The sequence below is a fragment of the Haemorhous mexicanus genome, chromosome 2 (assembly GCF_027477595.1).
Source record: "Haemorhous mexicanus isolate bHaeMex1 chromosome 2, bHaeMex1.pri, whole genome shotgun sequence".
Taxonomy (NCBI): Eukaryota; Metazoa; Chordata; class Aves; order Passeriformes; family Fringillidae; genus Haemorhous; species Haemorhous mexicanus.
In genome coordinates, this window is record NC_082342.1 from 105824225 (window position 1) to 105841417 (window position 17193).

At 38.8% G+C, this 17193-nt stretch overlaps 1 protein-coding gene across 2 annotated transcripts in view; it reads left to right on the forward strand.

The window, feature by feature from the left end:
- Positions 1-17193, forward strand: part of REPS2 (RALBP1 associated Eps domain containing 2) — a 94233-nt gene that overhangs the window by 45900 nt on the left and 31140 nt on the right. For both annotated transcript variants that reach the window (XM_059839827.1, XM_059839826.1), the window contains exons 9-13: positions 2497-2585; positions 5808-5877; positions 7744-7809; positions 12150-12192; positions 15142-15278. In XM_059839827.1, coding sequence (XP_059695810.1) covers positions 2497-2585; positions 5808-5877; positions 7744-7809; positions 12150-12192; positions 15142-15278 — 405 coding nt within the window. The remainder of the gene's footprint in view (positions 1-2496; positions 2586-5807; positions 5878-7743; positions 7810-12149; positions 12193-15141; positions 15279-17193) is intronic.

Here is a 17193-nt window from a genome sequence, read left to right on the forward strand (position 1 = left end):
ATTCTTTTAAAATTTGATGATTTTTCCTCAAAGTATCTATATCTTGAAGATTTGTTAAAAATGATACTGGACTGCATTAGAACTTAAGATGCTAGTGTATTTTTTTAGATGGAGATACTGGTTATATCAAAGGTTGAATTTTTTTGTAATTTATTTTATGTAATCCACAGGTTCTTCTGTGGGTAGTTTGCATTAATGACAGGATTACAAGAATTTGTGTAGCACAAAGATAAATTAATCCAAAATACAACATACTTCAGTAACAATGTGCAGTGAAAGACCTGCCCTTTCATTTGCTCTCTTCAGTTATGTCTCTTTTAATCATAAATGAATGTTGAAATATATACTGTTACATCTAAAAATGTGCATGACTCTTGAGGGCAAGGAGGATAAATCACAGATGATAATTACAGTGCTAAGGGATAATATTTAAGACCTAATAAAATCTCCATTAAATTTGATGACACTGAATATATTAAAAGGCAGGAAAAGAACAAATCAAGCTGCAGTTAGGAGAATTAAATGTTGACCCTGTATCAGATTGGCGAAATAATTTTTGGTGGAGTCGTGTTCCCTGTAATCCACTATATTCATATCCAAAGCAATAAGCTCTGGAAAACATGCACTTCCAAATCTTCATCACTTTTAGTCTCTCTGATTACGTTCCCCTGTCATAATTACAACTACCCTTTTCCACCACTTTGTTCACCACTGCTTTCATGCCTGGTCTCATGATAAATTGGCTTGTAAACTCATCCATGCAGATTCTTTTTGGTGTGTCTTCACATTGAACCTTTTCAGGTGAAACTGCAATGGAAATAACTTTCTCTAGTAGCAGGGAATCATTATGTGAATGGGAGAAATAGCATGGTAAGCTGCAGTTGTTCCCTGGGAGTCCTCTTTTTCCCTATTTGCTCCTTTCAGCACTTAGTTCTACCATTTTTTTAGATGTTTATTGTTTCATGCTGTTGCATGAGATGAAGCATTTCAAGCAAATCTTCATGGAAGAGGTGAAAGGACTAATTGTTTCTTGTGGGTCCTTTAAATACCCCAGCTAATGAACTAATTCTGGTTAATCTGAGGGTCTGAAAATGTCTCATGCTCATTCTGCTATCTGGTCAGGATTCATAAATCTGTCTTTTGAAAGACTTGCATTAATGAAAAGCAGAACATCTCAACACACTGTGAAACTGTGAATCACAGAAAAGCATAGAGCCCTGGTTGTATTACTTCTGAAATAAGAGCATTGACAAAAATGACAGTTCCTCATACAGTTACCTAAAATGTCAAAAGCAATTTTCAAGAGAAATCCTGTGTATTCATGTTTTCATAATTTGATCTCTGTAAAATTTAGACATGTTTTTCAGATTTTTTGGCTTCTTAGGACTCCAAAGAAGAATACAGTTTTTCATTAGGTTGCTGCATTAGTTTCAGATTGAGGCATAATTTGGTTCAATTCAAGTATTTGCATCTGATAAGAGTGCTGTTAAACCTTCAAATAAAATTACTTGTAGCAAAAAAGCATTTAAGAATGCATTAATCTTGCTAGTTTTATGGCTTGTACCATAAACTACAAGCACAACTGGTCCAAATGCTATTCTGGCACAGCTCCATTGACAATTTGACCCACCACCTTCTTTTTGGAAACTTTTTATTAAAACTAATTTGCAAAATCTCAAGAGCTATTTGCCCTGTTTGTAACCCACTGTATTGTAAATTAAGACAGATTTCCAAGAGCATAATTTATTGAGATAAAATAAATGCTAGCCAAAAACTAGAAATGCGGTTGTTCTGCCTTTTAATATATTGATCTTTAAAAAAAGATGTTTTCCAGCTCATAAGACAGATTTATCTCAGAGGAGCTAATCCCAGAGTGATACCAGCAGAAGGACCTGAGCTTGTGGGATAGAAATTCGCTTTTTGTGAATATTCCTGTGAGAAGTTAGTTTTTTTTTTCCCCCTTTTTTTCCCCCTTGCTCTCTAATGTTGTTTAGTTGAAGGTGGTATGTACTACAGCATCCACAATGTTTAGTGCTTTGCTTTCTGCTGGTCTTCAATTTTAGAGTATAATGTAGATTCTTCTATACTTTTCAATACTCAAAAAGTCAAAATTGCAGCTAAAGGTAATGTAAGTACCTTGAACATTGCGAAGAGAATAAGATAGAAACTATAAGATAGTTGATACTGGACTGGGAGAAGAAAATATTTCTTCCAAATTTCATGATTATTTATACAACAGAAATTATACAAACTATCCCTTTTATGACACTGACTTACTTAAGATGCAAGATACAAGATTTTCTTAATGGTGTTTGTCATCCATGTTTTATGGATTAGGTCTGAGGTGTAGAAATGAAAAGCAAAATTATGCTAGAACAGGTTTGTAAAAAGTATGTATTAACCAAAGACTTGGTGTGTCTCTGTGTTTGGCTTTGGATTGTTTTTCTGTTGGTTTGGGGTTTTTACTTTTTTCTTTTCTTTTTCTTTTCCCTGCAGCTTGTTTGAAGCCCTGTTGTGCACTGTTTGACTCTTATTCTGAGCCCTTGCCAAGCGGTCAGCAGACTCGGGACTTGAGTCGGGCAGAGGTGAGAAGGTGTAAGCTGGGTCCTTACCTTGCAGAGGGGAGGGGCTGCACCAGCTTCACAGAGACTGTGCTATGTGAGCAGCAGGACTGGGAGTCTCCAAGAGGACTTTAGGAGTCTCTAAGCTTCTTATTAAGCCATTTCAAACCCCCAGCTCAGCCATTTTTTTCTGTGTATGGAAAGGGCTGACAGGCTTTTCAAGAGATACTCCCACATCAGAGTTCACAGTAGTCACTGAGGGACTTGTGAGATGCTGGAATCTTCAAAGAAATAGGCTCTGCCTGCTGGTGTCCTGCAAGGTGTCTGCAGTGGAGCACATGGGCCATGTTCAGGTGAAGTATCTGCTCAGTCTGAATTGGCTGAAAATATGAGGCTTCAGCACAGACCTAGAATCATAAAATCATGTAGTTTGGAAAAGACTTCCAAGATCATCAATTCCAACTATTAGCCCAGCACTACCTTCTTTCAGATAGTTGTAAAAGAGCGATAAAGTCATCCCTGAGCATCCTTTTCTCCAGGATAAACAACCCCAGCTCCCTCAGGCACTCCTCCTGTGCTCCAGACCCTCCACCAGCTCCATCGCTCTTACTTGAACACACGCCAATGTCCTTCCTTGCAGTGAGGGGCCCACAGCTGAACACAGCAGGTTTGTTTGGATGGAACAGGGCCTTTGGACTAGATATCCAGAGATCCCTTCCAAACCCAACCATTGTATGATGTCATGAAGTCTTCTGCAAGCAAAACTGAATTTAGGAGAAGAGTTTAATACTGAGGTTAAAATTCCAAACTTTTAAAGATTCTATAGAGCTAAACTAATCATGGCCACTGAGTTGTGCCTGAATATTGCAACTCTCAATATATGTGCTGTGGGATTTGAAGGTTTAGTGTTAAGGTAGTAAATCAAGTGGCAGACTGACTGCAAGAACCAGCCCTTCTGACACTCTTCCAAGTTTAAAAATAATAGTGTGTCATGGCAGCTCAGCAAGGCTGTTCTCCAGCTATTTCCTTCCAGTGCCTTGCTCTGGGGAGTCCCTGGGTCAGAACGCAGCTGCTCCCTCATCAAATCCATCTCGGTAGTGGTACCACCAAACAGAATCTCCTAAGCTTCTATGGAGTACAGTGTTCACTTTGGGCAATGCTGCAGCAGGCTGAGCACCCAGTGTATCTTCTGGAACTGTTGAAATACATGTTGTATCCCTGGGAGGTGTTGCTCATCCTACAGCAGCTTGGCCAAAGCACAGCAGCCACGCTGGGCTTCGGAAGCAGCACTGCAGATCTGGTAGTGCAGGGTGCTGGCATGTTGGCAGCATGGGCAGGTCCTTTATCAGAATCACCAAATCCCTTGCTTATGACCTTATTTTGGGTGGCTTGCAACCTAACATATAAATGAAGATACAGATATAATATAGAATTAAATTATATTTGAAATGTAAGCAAATATTATGTATCTTTCATATGCATAATTTAAAAGCTTCAGTTTATGTTGTCCAAGATTAATGGATTTAAAAATCTCCTCAAAAGGGACTTGAGAATAATTTTGACTTGATTTTTTTTTTTGTTCAGCTTATGTTTTTACACTCAGAATTAATACACTGAATTAATATCATTTGGAAGGTCAGTTATTCATCTTCTATTCATGTCCCTCAGTGGGAAGTGCAGCAATTCACTGTTGCAATTTCATTTGTATCTTGGCTACTAGAGGAATTATACTTTAGCTACTTGATCACTAGATTAAAAATATTATATTAGCAATGCAATCTGTTATGCATTACCTCCATGTCTTTTTAAATTTCCACTTATCATCCATTCAGGCTATTTAATTTCATTTCAGATGCCTGTTTTTACTGTGACTGCTGAATTACAATACTGCAATAAAATAGAAGCAGTTCCTGAATGCATTCATAAAGAAAATAATGGCAGGAGACATGTCACCTGCATGCTAGGCTCTGTTAAACTTGAAAAACACACCAAGGCTGCTGATATCATGCTTGGGAGTGACATGGGTGACTGATTTCTGTTTACCAAGAAAGTTTTGTCTTCAGTTTGGTTTTTTTTCCTCAAGTTTTTTGTCTCCCATTCTCCTTTGGTTCTTTTCTGCAAGTTTTCTCACTGCCAAAATCCTAAAGTTAAAACATGCATAAAATGACTGGCTGGGATTTCTCTGGGCTCCCTCAGAAATGTCATGCTCACAGTTCATTGAAACCTCTGAAAATCATTCCATGAATTAAAGTTAGGTCTGTGGTCTCAGGTTCTTCACTTGAGTGTCAGGGTGTGAAATGTTTTGTTCATACATTTTCAGAGTCCTCCAGCCATATTTTTGCTGTGTTGCTCTCTCAGAAGTACTCGGGTATTCCATTCCTCAGAAACTTTATAAAACAAATCTCACTGACCTTTACTGTGGAGTTTTCCTTTCTGAACTGAGTTGAGATTTTTGTGGTCTTTTAAAAATGTCTTTGAAATCTAGGTTTCTTAATTCATTTGTTTAGGCCAAATTTATTTCAGGACATTTTCAGGTCAAACCTCTTCCATACTCCCTGGGCAAAAAACAGCATCACTTAATATTTACAGAAGTTTAGGGTTTCTGATACTTGAATATTTGGTTGCAGAGAGTATTCTTGTTCTTACAGATAACAGAGGTAGAATTTGTTCCAGCAGAAGCTCCAAGAACAATCATTGTCTATAAGTTGCTGCTGAAATAACAGAAAATCAAGGAATAAGATTGGGGAGAAATTCCCTGTTTTCCTATCAAAGGCTGAATGGGCCTCCAACAGACTTGCTAATGAAATTTGTTTCTCCCATCTCTGTGACTGCAACTTGAAAGAAAAGAGTAGTTCAAGGTTCAGCCACATCAGCCAGGAGCCTTTAAAGCATAACCATCAGGCTCTGCAGTACAGCTGGAGTTTTGGTTAGAGAGACTTTTCTCATGGAGACTGGAGAAGCTTTCATCTACCCTTACACAGGTGTTATATATGGCTCTGTTGGGAGAAGTCTCTCCTTACACACAGTCCTTACCTCCTTCTATTGTTCACTGTTGAAGTGCTCCTTTAACTGATTTCTGGTGTGGAGCTGCTGTACCTTGAAAAGTAGAGTTATATTGTCTTCCTATAGGTTTTCTGTTCTTCTGTATCTAGCAAAGAAATTGTGGTGCAAGAGCAAATGTCACCATTATTTGTGTTGATCTGTATCCTTAAAAATTTGACTGTGGAACAAATCTTCTATCTTTAGAAGTCATCAGCTGAAGAGGTACCTGACAACTCTGCCCTATTACAAGATGGAAAGAAAGATGACAAACAAGGTATTCAAATAAGTAACTTTTTTCCATTAGGGGTTAAATTATGTGTGTTTTTAGTAAGCCCCTATGTTTGCAGGGTGTGTTTAATTTCTAAACTGGCTGTGTGTTGCTAAAGATTTAAAGAGAAAGCTCACCGCAGCTGAGTTGAAGACAAATAAATGGAAGGGTTTACTTCAAAATTAGTTCTATCATATGTGAATGATATGAAATACACCTTCTAAAATATGTCTAGCCCTAAGGCAATTAATGTTGTGCTTCGTACTTAAACAAAATTTTAATTGTTATCAGGAATTTTTCAAGAGTAAAGATTACACTGTGCCAAATTTTCAATTTCCTTTTTTGCAAGAAACACCAACACTTCAAAATCAGTATTTACTCCTATTTGAAAAAAATAATCATGAACGTTTTAGTCAAATTGGACTGAAAAAATTTATTGATTCATTCATTTCAATAGACATCCATCAGCAGCAAGTCATGTGAAATTGATCTTTCTCTTTTTTACTGCAGTAGCTTTTATGACTTCCAGAACTGGCACTGGATCATTACACAGCCATTCATTCCCTTTTATATTCCCTTTTCCTAATTCTTACTTGCTGTCCCTCTGTTGTAGAAACGGAGGGACAGCAAGTAAGGGTTGTGGGTGTTCTGTTGCCTGATTCTCAGAGCTGCAGATTATGTATGAATTAAAATAAAAAATATTTTGGCCTCCCAGATGTCCACACGTTAAGGTTGCATCAGAGCTGTGAGACCAGGTAGTCCACATTCCTGATTCACCTTCCACACTCAGGTGTGACAGAGTTTGACAGATTCCCAATGTCCCCTTTTCAAAGAAGGTTTGTCAAAGGTTGGTGTGTGTTTGTAAAACATTTTGACACATCAGCATATTCTAAGAAACCAGTGTTTTGTTGACAAGGTTTGTTTTGTTGTAAAATGTATCATGAACCAGAGAAGGACTTGAACCTTGAAGGTTATTGCTGTGAATTGTCTAGGGAAGATTTACTTCTTACGAAGGGAATATTTTTTCCCTGTTCAGATGATGAAGTTGTGCTTTGATTTTTGTAGCTGACATGTTAAGTCACATGGGAACCTGTTTTGAGACACGCAGTCCTCCTTCAGGGCTGAAGATATGCTGTATTTATGGCACAGATTGCTACCTTTTCAGCCAAAGAATTTTTGTTCTACCTTTTATTACTATTCTGACAAACATGAGAGCAGATCACTCTCCTAAATGAGAGAAGTCAAGAACCTGCAGTTCAGGGCAGTAGAAACACATTTTCCTGCATTTTCAAAAGTATCCAAGTAAATTAACTTCACTTTGGTTATAATGAAGTTAAATTTGGAAGATAATGTAAACTGAACTGGGTTACAAGACCCAAAACTTTTCCCACATGTTTTGGTTGATAAAGGCAGATCATAGAGCATGTAAGGTTGGGAGGGACATCTGGTTTAACCAGGTTTAAAGCAGGCTCATCCTAGAGGAGAGATTTCATTCCAAGTGGTCATTTAACACTGAGTGTCACAGTTCATCAAAACACACGATGGTGCATTAAAAACTCCATTAGAAAGGATGTGAAGGGGAATGTGGAAGGGAAATAAGCACTCAACTCCACAAATTCTCAAAATTTGAGATTATTTGGGAATTTGAGCATAGGTCTTTCTTTCTGGTCTTGACTTTTGTGCTCTTGGAAATTGTTACTTGTTTGAGTACTTCAGTTTTCTGAGGGTATTTGGCTACTTTTCAAGCATGTTTGGTGGTATAAGAGGTCTAATACCAGTTTAGGTGTTCCTTTCTCAGACCTGATACTTCTAGGTTTTACTCACACATACTTAAAGTAATTATCTTTTCTTTTTTCTTTTTTTTTTCTTAAGCTGTTAAAGTAAGCACTACTCTCAAAACTATACCAAAGGAATTTCAACACTTGACTGTGAAAGCAGGTAAGGAAAAAAATTGCCATGTGCTCCTTGCATGTGAATTTGATCAAGTATTCCTATATCACAGTAAGCCTAAATTAGTGTAACTTGATTAATTTTTGAAAGAACTTTTTTGCTCTTATACTGCTTTCCTATTGATATTTTTATCTTTTACCTCATAATGACTGCTATTTGTAAGATAAATATTAGTTACCTTTTCAGGTTGTCAAAAGGTTTTCTTGCTTTCTTTCCCTCATTGTTAGTGTATGGGTTCTTCCTGTGTGGAAAATGTTTTAAGCTGTTTTAAAGATTGTGGAGTTCTTCTGTGCTACAAGCAAGATGCAAGAGCATGAATTTTGTACCTCTTGGTAAAAATTAATCTAAAGTGTAGCGTAACTCTGTAATGTTTTGGTTACTATTCTGAAATTGCCTGTTTCTTTGTGAAAGCTCAGCTTTCCTATTTTGTGTCAAGGAGTTACAGGACAGAGAGCCTTGGAAGCACAGACCTTGAGGCACTTATGACACTGATGCAAGCTTTTGATTCAGGGCTTGTTTCTTTGTTGAAACCGCTCCTGATTTTTCTTTCTCTAGCTCCAAAGTACACTCCTTGTTCCTGTCATTCTGGAAAATGTTATTTTTGGAACACCATATGTCAAAATTACTTATTTGCTCCAGAAACTTCCCCTGCATTCAGTTCAGTTCATCAGACCTCCCTTGCCTTCCTCTTTGTTAATCTCTTTCTACAGTGGTAAGAATGTTTGTAAGCCCTTCCTGGTCCCAGTCAAGCTAAAATCTTGCTTTCTCTTCCTTTTGCATGAATGTTTTTTCTCATGAAGATATCCTTGATTAAGAAAATGGACCCCACAAGTCTGTCACAGTACTTTTATCTTATAGCTGAATTTATTCATGGCTGCTCAACAGCTGCATGCCTCATTTCCCAAATCTTTTTTTCCTGGCTTCTTCCCAAACACTTGGAAGCTGCCAGATTTGCTATCTTCAGCTTCTATTCTCAAAAGATTGCTGCTTCTCCTTTGCACACACACATACACACACACACACACACACACACACACACACACACACACACACATGCAGACACAGACACACACACACTCTTGCACATCCCTCTCAGAGAAAGGAGAAGGTGGTTGCATGACTTTCCATTCTGTTCTCCTTCCCCTGGTTTTGCCCAGGAGCACAGGAGAGTTCAACTTTCAGTTCAGCAATTCTGTCTTTAGTACATTTAGGAAAAAAACTTACTATCACCTGCACATCTCCTTCCCCTGTGTCTTTCATCTCCTGGTCAGGGAGTCTTCCCCACGCTGCTGTGCTCTCCAACAGTGTTGCTGTGTTTGTATACCAAGGGGCACAGTGGCAGAATTTCACTCCATCATTGTGGCTCCTGTCCCTGCAGGGTTCCACTCTTGCTGTGCTGCTCATGGAGGATTTGATCCAGCACATTCTCAGGTTGCATGCTACAACTGGTGTGAAAAGTAAAAATGTTTATCTATCCAGCCGAGTAGATGCAGCATAGTAATTGAGTGGTTGTTTCAGAATCAGTCACCATTCTGAAAGGTCATTGTAATCATTAACCTCCAGCATGAAAACTCATTGGGGATGAAGTGGGAGAAATTCTACATGCTTCTTTGGTTATTCATTTAGGCTGTTTATGTAAACTCAGGAAAGATGATAGTCTGTGAAAGTTTTCTTTGCCGTCAGAAGGTCTGGAAATTTGAAATCAGTACGAACCTTATATGCTCAGCATTCTGAATATCTGGCCAGTTTATTTAGACTCCTAAGTGTAAGGGTCATTGTTGATCTTAGCCTTTTAAAGGATTGAGGGCCAAATTTCCAAGTGTTTAAATCATAAATTTCTCCCTAGTTGACCAATAAGAGATGAGTTGTTGATGTTGACTAGTGGGGAATGCTTTGGTTTTTTTCTTAAGCCTTTCACCTTTTTCAACACAATTTTTCAACCTGATCTTAAGCCTGTAAAACAAGGAGGAAGCTGTTGAGTGTAAGATGTTAGGCTACAGTTAAAAGTTACCAAATCAGCATCCTTCAAAATGTTAAAATAAAGTTGTCTTGCAAGAGGGCTGCAGGAGCTGCTCAACACCCAAACCAGGAACTTCACACCCTCTTTAATTACTGCAGACCAAGCTGCTCATTCCATCAGGCTCTGCTACTCCAGGAATTGTACAAACTTTTGAATAATCAATGTAAATTATTTACTCAACAGGTTTAACTTAGCCATTTCATGAAAGTTAGGCTTGTGTAACCACAGCAGTAAAAATAAGGAAACCTCATGAACTGGATAAATAGTTCTCTGTCATCTTGGATGATTTTGTCATGTATGTGTATAAATCTGCACCTCAGACACGAAGTGTGCACACACTGAATGTACCAGAATAGCTGCATGTTTCTTGGAAATCCTGCCACAATTATTTGTATGTCCTGATAATGAACTACCTGCTTCATAGTATTTTTTTGTATTATGCAACTTCTTTTGAAAGGAAAGCTAACTTTGGTATTCTGTAATTGTAGCCTTGAATTTCCTACTTTTTCAAAAGCTTAAAAAGAAAATCCTTGGTCGTGGCATTCTATTGCTATCATTTTTTATTAGTAGTCATTTTGGAATTCTCTGTTCCTTATGTGCTTTCCTGTTTACCTTAACAGGATGTCCTTGGAGAGTTTGAATGTCAGTTTTACCTACGGGTTTTTTATTTGAAAGGCTTTCTAGAATAGAATTACAGTCTCCATAAGAAAAGGAAAATTTGAAGAGTCTTAAACATGGTTTAGCTTGGAAAGGATTTATACTTCCTATTTCTAAGTGGCATATTTAATAATTGTGCATGTAATTTAATAATCAGCAGTTTCAGCATTGGAAAATTGGGTCATATGGCTGTAGGGAAGCAGTGTCTGAAGTTGTATTCTCTGGGAGTTTGACACAGAGAGAGGGAGGAGGATTATCACCACTGCATATTTTAATATTAATTCCCTCTCCCTTCTTTAGTTGCTAGGAAGAGTTTGTTGCAGAGAAATCTGGAATGACTGTGAATCAGTTTGGTGATGACAATCTACTGGAACTTGGTTTTTAAGTGGTCACTGCCAGCTGCAGTAGGGCTTATTCTATCCAAAACACCAAACACTAGCTCTGCCTGATCCTAAAAGCAGTTCCTTTTATGAAGAGCTGTTGTGTGGCTGTGCATGTGCCATATGCTGCTACTTGTCTTCTGTGAGCCTAAAGCCTCCTATGGATGGTCTGTGCAGTAGTACAGTGCAAGCCATTAGGAGCTCAGTATTTGCCAGCTGCTGCCACAGGCAGCTCCTGCTCTGTGGTTTGGAGGATCCATTGTATTCTCAGGTAGTGCTCTGTGGCAGCTGATGATAAATGCTCTGTAGTAGCTGGTGATAAATGTCTGACTTGAAAGTAGGCATATATCTGAAGGGAGCTAGAAATTCTGACAATTATTTTTTTCCCAACCTGCTTTGTTTCTCATGAGTGTTGCATATTGACATTAGACTGAGAAAAATACAAGGATTCACTTTGTATGTGCACTGGGATCATTGATGCTGCTGTAATACCTTAAGGATATCTCAGTGGGATGAATTTGAAAGCAGTCGTGCAGATTTGTTTTCTCAAAATTATCTGATTCTACTAAGGAGAGTAATAGAAAAGACAATGTCAAGCAAGTAACAGCCTCAAGGAATTACCTAGAGATAATAATTCAGCCCTGTTGTTTTCCTATCACATAAAGCCTGCATGTGGCAGGATATTTGGAATTCATCCAAATAACAGAAACCCATTTTTACATTAATGGAAATACGTTTGATCTACATTCAGACTTAAAAGATTTCTTCATTCAAATACCTTTTGTTCCTAAGGTCAAAACAGACTCAACATGACATGTTAGTATTTTGTAATGGATGATGTACATTTATACTAATTAGTTGAAGTATTTAGGAAGGACATAAACCTTTGTGCTTTTGAAAGCAGACAAGTAATAGATTAAGAGTTCTGGACTAAGAACAAGGTGTTTTCTATAAAAAGTTCATGTTGTTCCTTATGTTGCTGTATCACAACTACATCCATCACTACAGGTCAGAGCTACCAAATTCTGGTAAGCAAATTGAAAAGGTGAAGCTCTCACTACATATTGGCTTTTGAATTCTTAGGACATTCACACACTACAAAAACAGAGGGGAAGGAGAAGTGAAAATCTATCCCAATTGCTCATGTGAGATGAGTATACTCTCACATCCACATTTGCAACACTCAAATGTTTAATGGACACTGATTCTGAAGCTAAAGACATTTTTAAAAAATATGGTATTTTAGCAGTTCTTTTTTCTTTTCTTTCCAGCTGCTCAAGAACCTAATGCACTCAGAGCCAGACCACGATCCAGGTACTGCTTTCATTCCTGTTTCAGGAAAAGGCATATTTTCCTCTGGTGTTAAATACCAGGCATCAGAACTGGTGTTGGATTTTTTTTTTTTCTAAACTGGTGTTGTGCTGGAAGTATAGCTCAGATCAGACAGATTTACCAGAAGGAATCTGTAAGCTATAGACCCTACATGAATACTGTGCTAGGGCCCCATGATCTCTGGTCAAAAGGTGCTGGAAGTTTTGCCTATCTGCCCTGCCCTGCTGCCTTGTCAGGGGGTGACTGCCTCCAGCCCAGCCCCAGGGGTGTTGTGGCAGAAAAGCTGGGGCCACCCCATTGCAGGGAACATCCTCAGCAGTTCTGTGCTCTTGCAACCTGCAAGAACAGGTTTCAGATGGAGGGAGGCACTACACATTCAAATGGAGGGAGGCACTGCAGAAACAGCAGTAGTAGCTCAGCTCTCAGCTGTGGGTGAGTGAATTCTTTTATTGGCATCCATGTGCTTGGCTGTGCTTGGTTGGTGTGTGATGGAAGGACTTCAGGACTGTTGTGTGCTAGAAGTGACACCTGCTGAATTTAGGTGTTTGAAAGAAAAGGGAAACCTGTGCCAGACAACATTGTATATAAATTGGGTTGGTTGTCACCTACTGGTATATAGCCATATTGTTAATTCACCTTAAACTTTTTCTTTTTGGTGCTAGTTAGAGGGCTCTGCTTGGGATTTTTTTGCTTGGGTAATGAGAGTATAATCAGAAGCTGTCTGCTTACAGTCTTGTCAAAGCCTGCTAGTAAGAGAGGATCAGCTATAAGCATGGTGATTGAGGACTGAAATCCTCTGTTCTTAGGATCTATATTTGGGAAGGCTGAACTGCCTTGTTTGCTGTTTTTCTGCTGCCAGCCAAAGCTTTTTAGTTTCTGCAGAGTTTTAAATTTTCTTGCTGTGTTACTAAATTGCAAATATGCAAAAAATTTGCACAAATACATAGAACACTAAATGCTTAAACAAGCTCAGAAAAAGTCACTTGAATGTGTCTGCTCTGTCACATGTGGCTGTCTCACATCTGACCGTATGTCAGTGCTTCAATGCAGAATTTGAGACTAAAGATGCTTGAGCACATCCTTGAACTCAGACCAGACCTGCTGTGTTTGTTGGAAATGGGATGAAATACCATAGAGAGATTTATTTTTCTCTTTAAAGAATGATTGGGATGTTAGGAAAAAAATGTGTATTAATGACTTCAAAACCACATTGGAGTATATTCAGTAACTGAGAAAACAAATAAAAACAGTGAAAGAATTTGTGATGTGAAAAGTAAACTGGTGGTAAACTTGGTGGTGATAATGAACAAGTAGAATTGTTGGTGGCTCCTCTGGTGGGTCCTAAATTTTCTGATTCAGAGGATGAGGAGGGCTCTGACAGTCCTGTTAGAGAAAGAAGTAAATCAGGAAGTCTTGTCTCTAGCAGAACCAGAACAAGAGGGTGGAGTAAATCAGTGATTCAGGCTCCTTTAAGAAAAATTGTGGGACTGCTGGGAAAGCCATCTATGTGCATGTACTGTTTTCTAACTGTGAATTATTGACTTGGAAACAGGATGTTGCATCTCGTTGTAACAATCCAAATGATATATGCACAGTATTATTAAATCTGTGATGATGACACATAACCCCAGCTGGGGAGATACATAAGTTTGGTTAGAAATTTGTTTATTTATGAAGAAAAAAAAAGAGTAGTTCTAGAAAAAGCAAAGGAAGGACTGAGTAGGAGAAATGTTGAGGAGCTAGATCAGAAAACTGGGGGAGCAGGAATATCAAATCCTGATAAACCTCTCCCTAAAGAAGATCTTGAATGAGATTTGAATGAAGATGTTGGAGTAAAAGGAGTAAAGGTGTTGATTTTATATGGAATTCATAATGGAGTGGAAAAACCTAGGAGTCTTGCAGAGTTGGATGAGGTAAAGCAGGGAGACAGAATCTCCATTAACTTTTAATGAGTAGTTGTGTGAAGTGGCTCATAAATGGGCAAACTTGAACCTGGAGAGTGGGGGTAATAGGATGATGCTCAATATGCTCTTAATTGGACAGCTGGCATTGGATATTAGGAACCTGTTTGGAAAAAAACAAAAAAGAATGGTCCATTTGTCATTAGTGGGAGTTATTTCTGTTTTACACAAATGTGCTTTTGGTCTTGCCCTGACATGCAGTATGACAGTAAGTCTAACATCTCACGTTGCCAGTGCTCATTTTGGGCAGAGTCTTGGTCTTACTTGGTCTCGGTTTTTCTAAACTCATAACTACAACAGCTGAAAAAATTGAACAGTACTTGGCAAAATCAAAATTCTTAGCAAATTCATCACACCACATTGGGATTAATGTGCTATGGGAGGGCCTGGAAAGAGGTACTGAGCCATGTATTTGACCAGATGTAGTCACTTTGGAGCCATTCAGTTTTTCTGGATTTTGTGCAATTTGGTGACTGTTTCCTATGGAAAATTTATACTAATAGTTAAAAATTTATTTTACTAGTGAGAATATCACAATTTACAAAATGCATACTTGCAAGAGGTGGGTTGAATCTATACCTGTATAAACACTACCCTAGCAGTTGGGAAAGGCAACAGAAACTCCAAGGGGTGTATGTGGTGAATTTTACCTTGGTTTATTCAGAACAGTTGCTACAATTATCCTGCTGGCAAAGTTACATAAGAATGCCTCAAGCTGTGTTACAAAAAGCTTTAAAAAATACTAGCCCTGTAAGCATGACTCATTCCTTTCTCCACATGCTTAGGTCCCTCTGTTGTCAAATAAATCTGTGTTGTTATAAGAGGGAGCTCTTAGTCATTAGGGCACAGAATTTCCACCATGAACCTGACTTCTGGTCAGTGTAATTTTAGGTACTATTCACTACAGTTGTTTAAAATTAATTTTTGACATAAAATATTTACTGTTTTTCCCCATCCTGTTTTTCCTTAGGTCTTATTCTAGCACATCAATAGAAGATGCCATGAAAAAGGGAGAAGAGCCCCCTACTCCACCTCCAAGGCCACAAAAATCACATTCCAGAGCTTCTTCTTTGGATCTGAACAAAATATTTCAGCAAAACACACAAGGTAAAGTTTGCTTTCTTTGCTCCTTCTGAGACCATTCAGGTTAGCCGCGTGCTTGGCAACTTGATCTGTTTGCAGAAATGCTGGGCAGTATGTGCACATGCTGGCCTTTGCTGCAGACAGTAATGCACTGCAGAACAGGAGTTCTGCTTGTGCACTTGCTTGTGTTACGTCGCCACTGGGGGGAAAAAATCACTGTTTGTATAATTAAGGTGATTATAATGTTTTCTGGCACAGCAATGGGAAGCTTTACATATGGTAGTCTGTCATCACTGACTGTTTATAACTAGTCCGGCTGTTTAGACAACTCTCATCAGTAACTAGAGTGTAATTGATTTTTATTACTATTTATTTATTTTAGTTCAGAAGCAGGAAGAGAACCCTTAATGTTTAAACTGGGAGAAATAAAGCAAACATTTTTGATGTAGAAGTCTTAACATATGCGTGAGAACAATCAGAAGCTGCTCTGAGTTAAAAAAAGGGTAATTTCTTTTGACATGGGTGCATGTTGAGGGGACAGAAAGAAAATGTAGACTAGTAGCTGGGGTGAACTGAAAGAAAATGGCTTTTCATCACGTTACCCTTTGAGTGTGCCTCTTGCCTCGAAGTGCGAAGAGGAGCTGCTTGTTCAGGGCAGCAGTCACCCGGCGTGGCTGTGCTTCAGCAGTGTCCTTGAAGCAGACCAGAGGTTTGTGTGCTGCACACCAATCATCTGACTCAAGGACCAGCTTAAACACAGTCATGCTTATGCTTCAGAAGAAAGCCAAGGTTTGACTGTGTCAAGGAGTGTTTAACTGGGCTCTCTAATGTGGTTCTTGGAGTAGAAAAGAGTTTCACCTCTTGCTATATGGGACTTTTCTGTGCAAACACTAGAGGGAATTCAAGAGTCCTGCTATGTGTGCTGATCCCTGAAACTCAATAGGAATTTTTTTTTTTTTTGCCTTATACAGAGGAGTAATTCTTTGTTTTCTTTGTTCCTGTTGAGGGATCTGGTGCCTCTAATTTTGATTTTGTTATACATCAAAATAAAACCACAAACAGAGCCAAGTGCACATTTTCTACTGCAGCAAATCTTCTTGGAATCTAGATAACAAGTATAACTGGAAGGAAATTGGAAGGAAATAAACTTGGGTTTAAATTTCGCTTGGGACACAAATGAAAGAAGAATGTAAATTCTTGAAGAAGTAGTCATTCTGTGAATGGAAATGAACATCTTGTTTTTGATGTTAATTAAATAGTTAATTTTAAAAGTCACAAGCAGTTTCTTTTGGGGAAGTTAACAAACTGTGTGCAGTTTTGAGTACCACAATATAAAAAAGACATTAAGCCATTAGAGATTGTTCAAAGGAGGGCTGCAAAGAGGATGGATGATGAAGGGTCTGGAGATGAAGCCATATGAGGAGCAGCTGAGGTGGCTTGGTCTGTCCAGCCTGGAGAAGAAGAGACTGAGGGGAGGCATCATTGCAGTCTGCAACTTCCTCATGAGGGGAAGTGGAAGGGCAGGCACTGATCTTCTCTCCATGGTGACAGTGACAGGAATGGCCTGAAGTTGTGTCAGGGGAGGTTTCAGTTCGACATCAGGAAAAGGTTCTTCGCTTAGAGGGTGGTTGGGCACTGGAACAGGCTCCCCAGGGAAGTGGTCACAGCACCAAGCCTGAGTTTGAGAAGCGTGTGGACAATGCTCTCAGGCACATGGTGTGACTGTCAGGATGTCCTGTGCTGGGCCAGGAGTTGGATTTGATTGTCCTGGTGGGTCTTTTCCAACTTAGGGTATTCTGTGCTTCTGTGTATATTCAGCATGACTAGAATAATCCTGTTTTAGTGCATTAGTTTTTGTCCTACTAATTCTAGCTCAGAAATAATTGTAGTTAGGGGAGATTGGTGGATAATCTGCTTCCAGACCCACAAAGGAATGCTC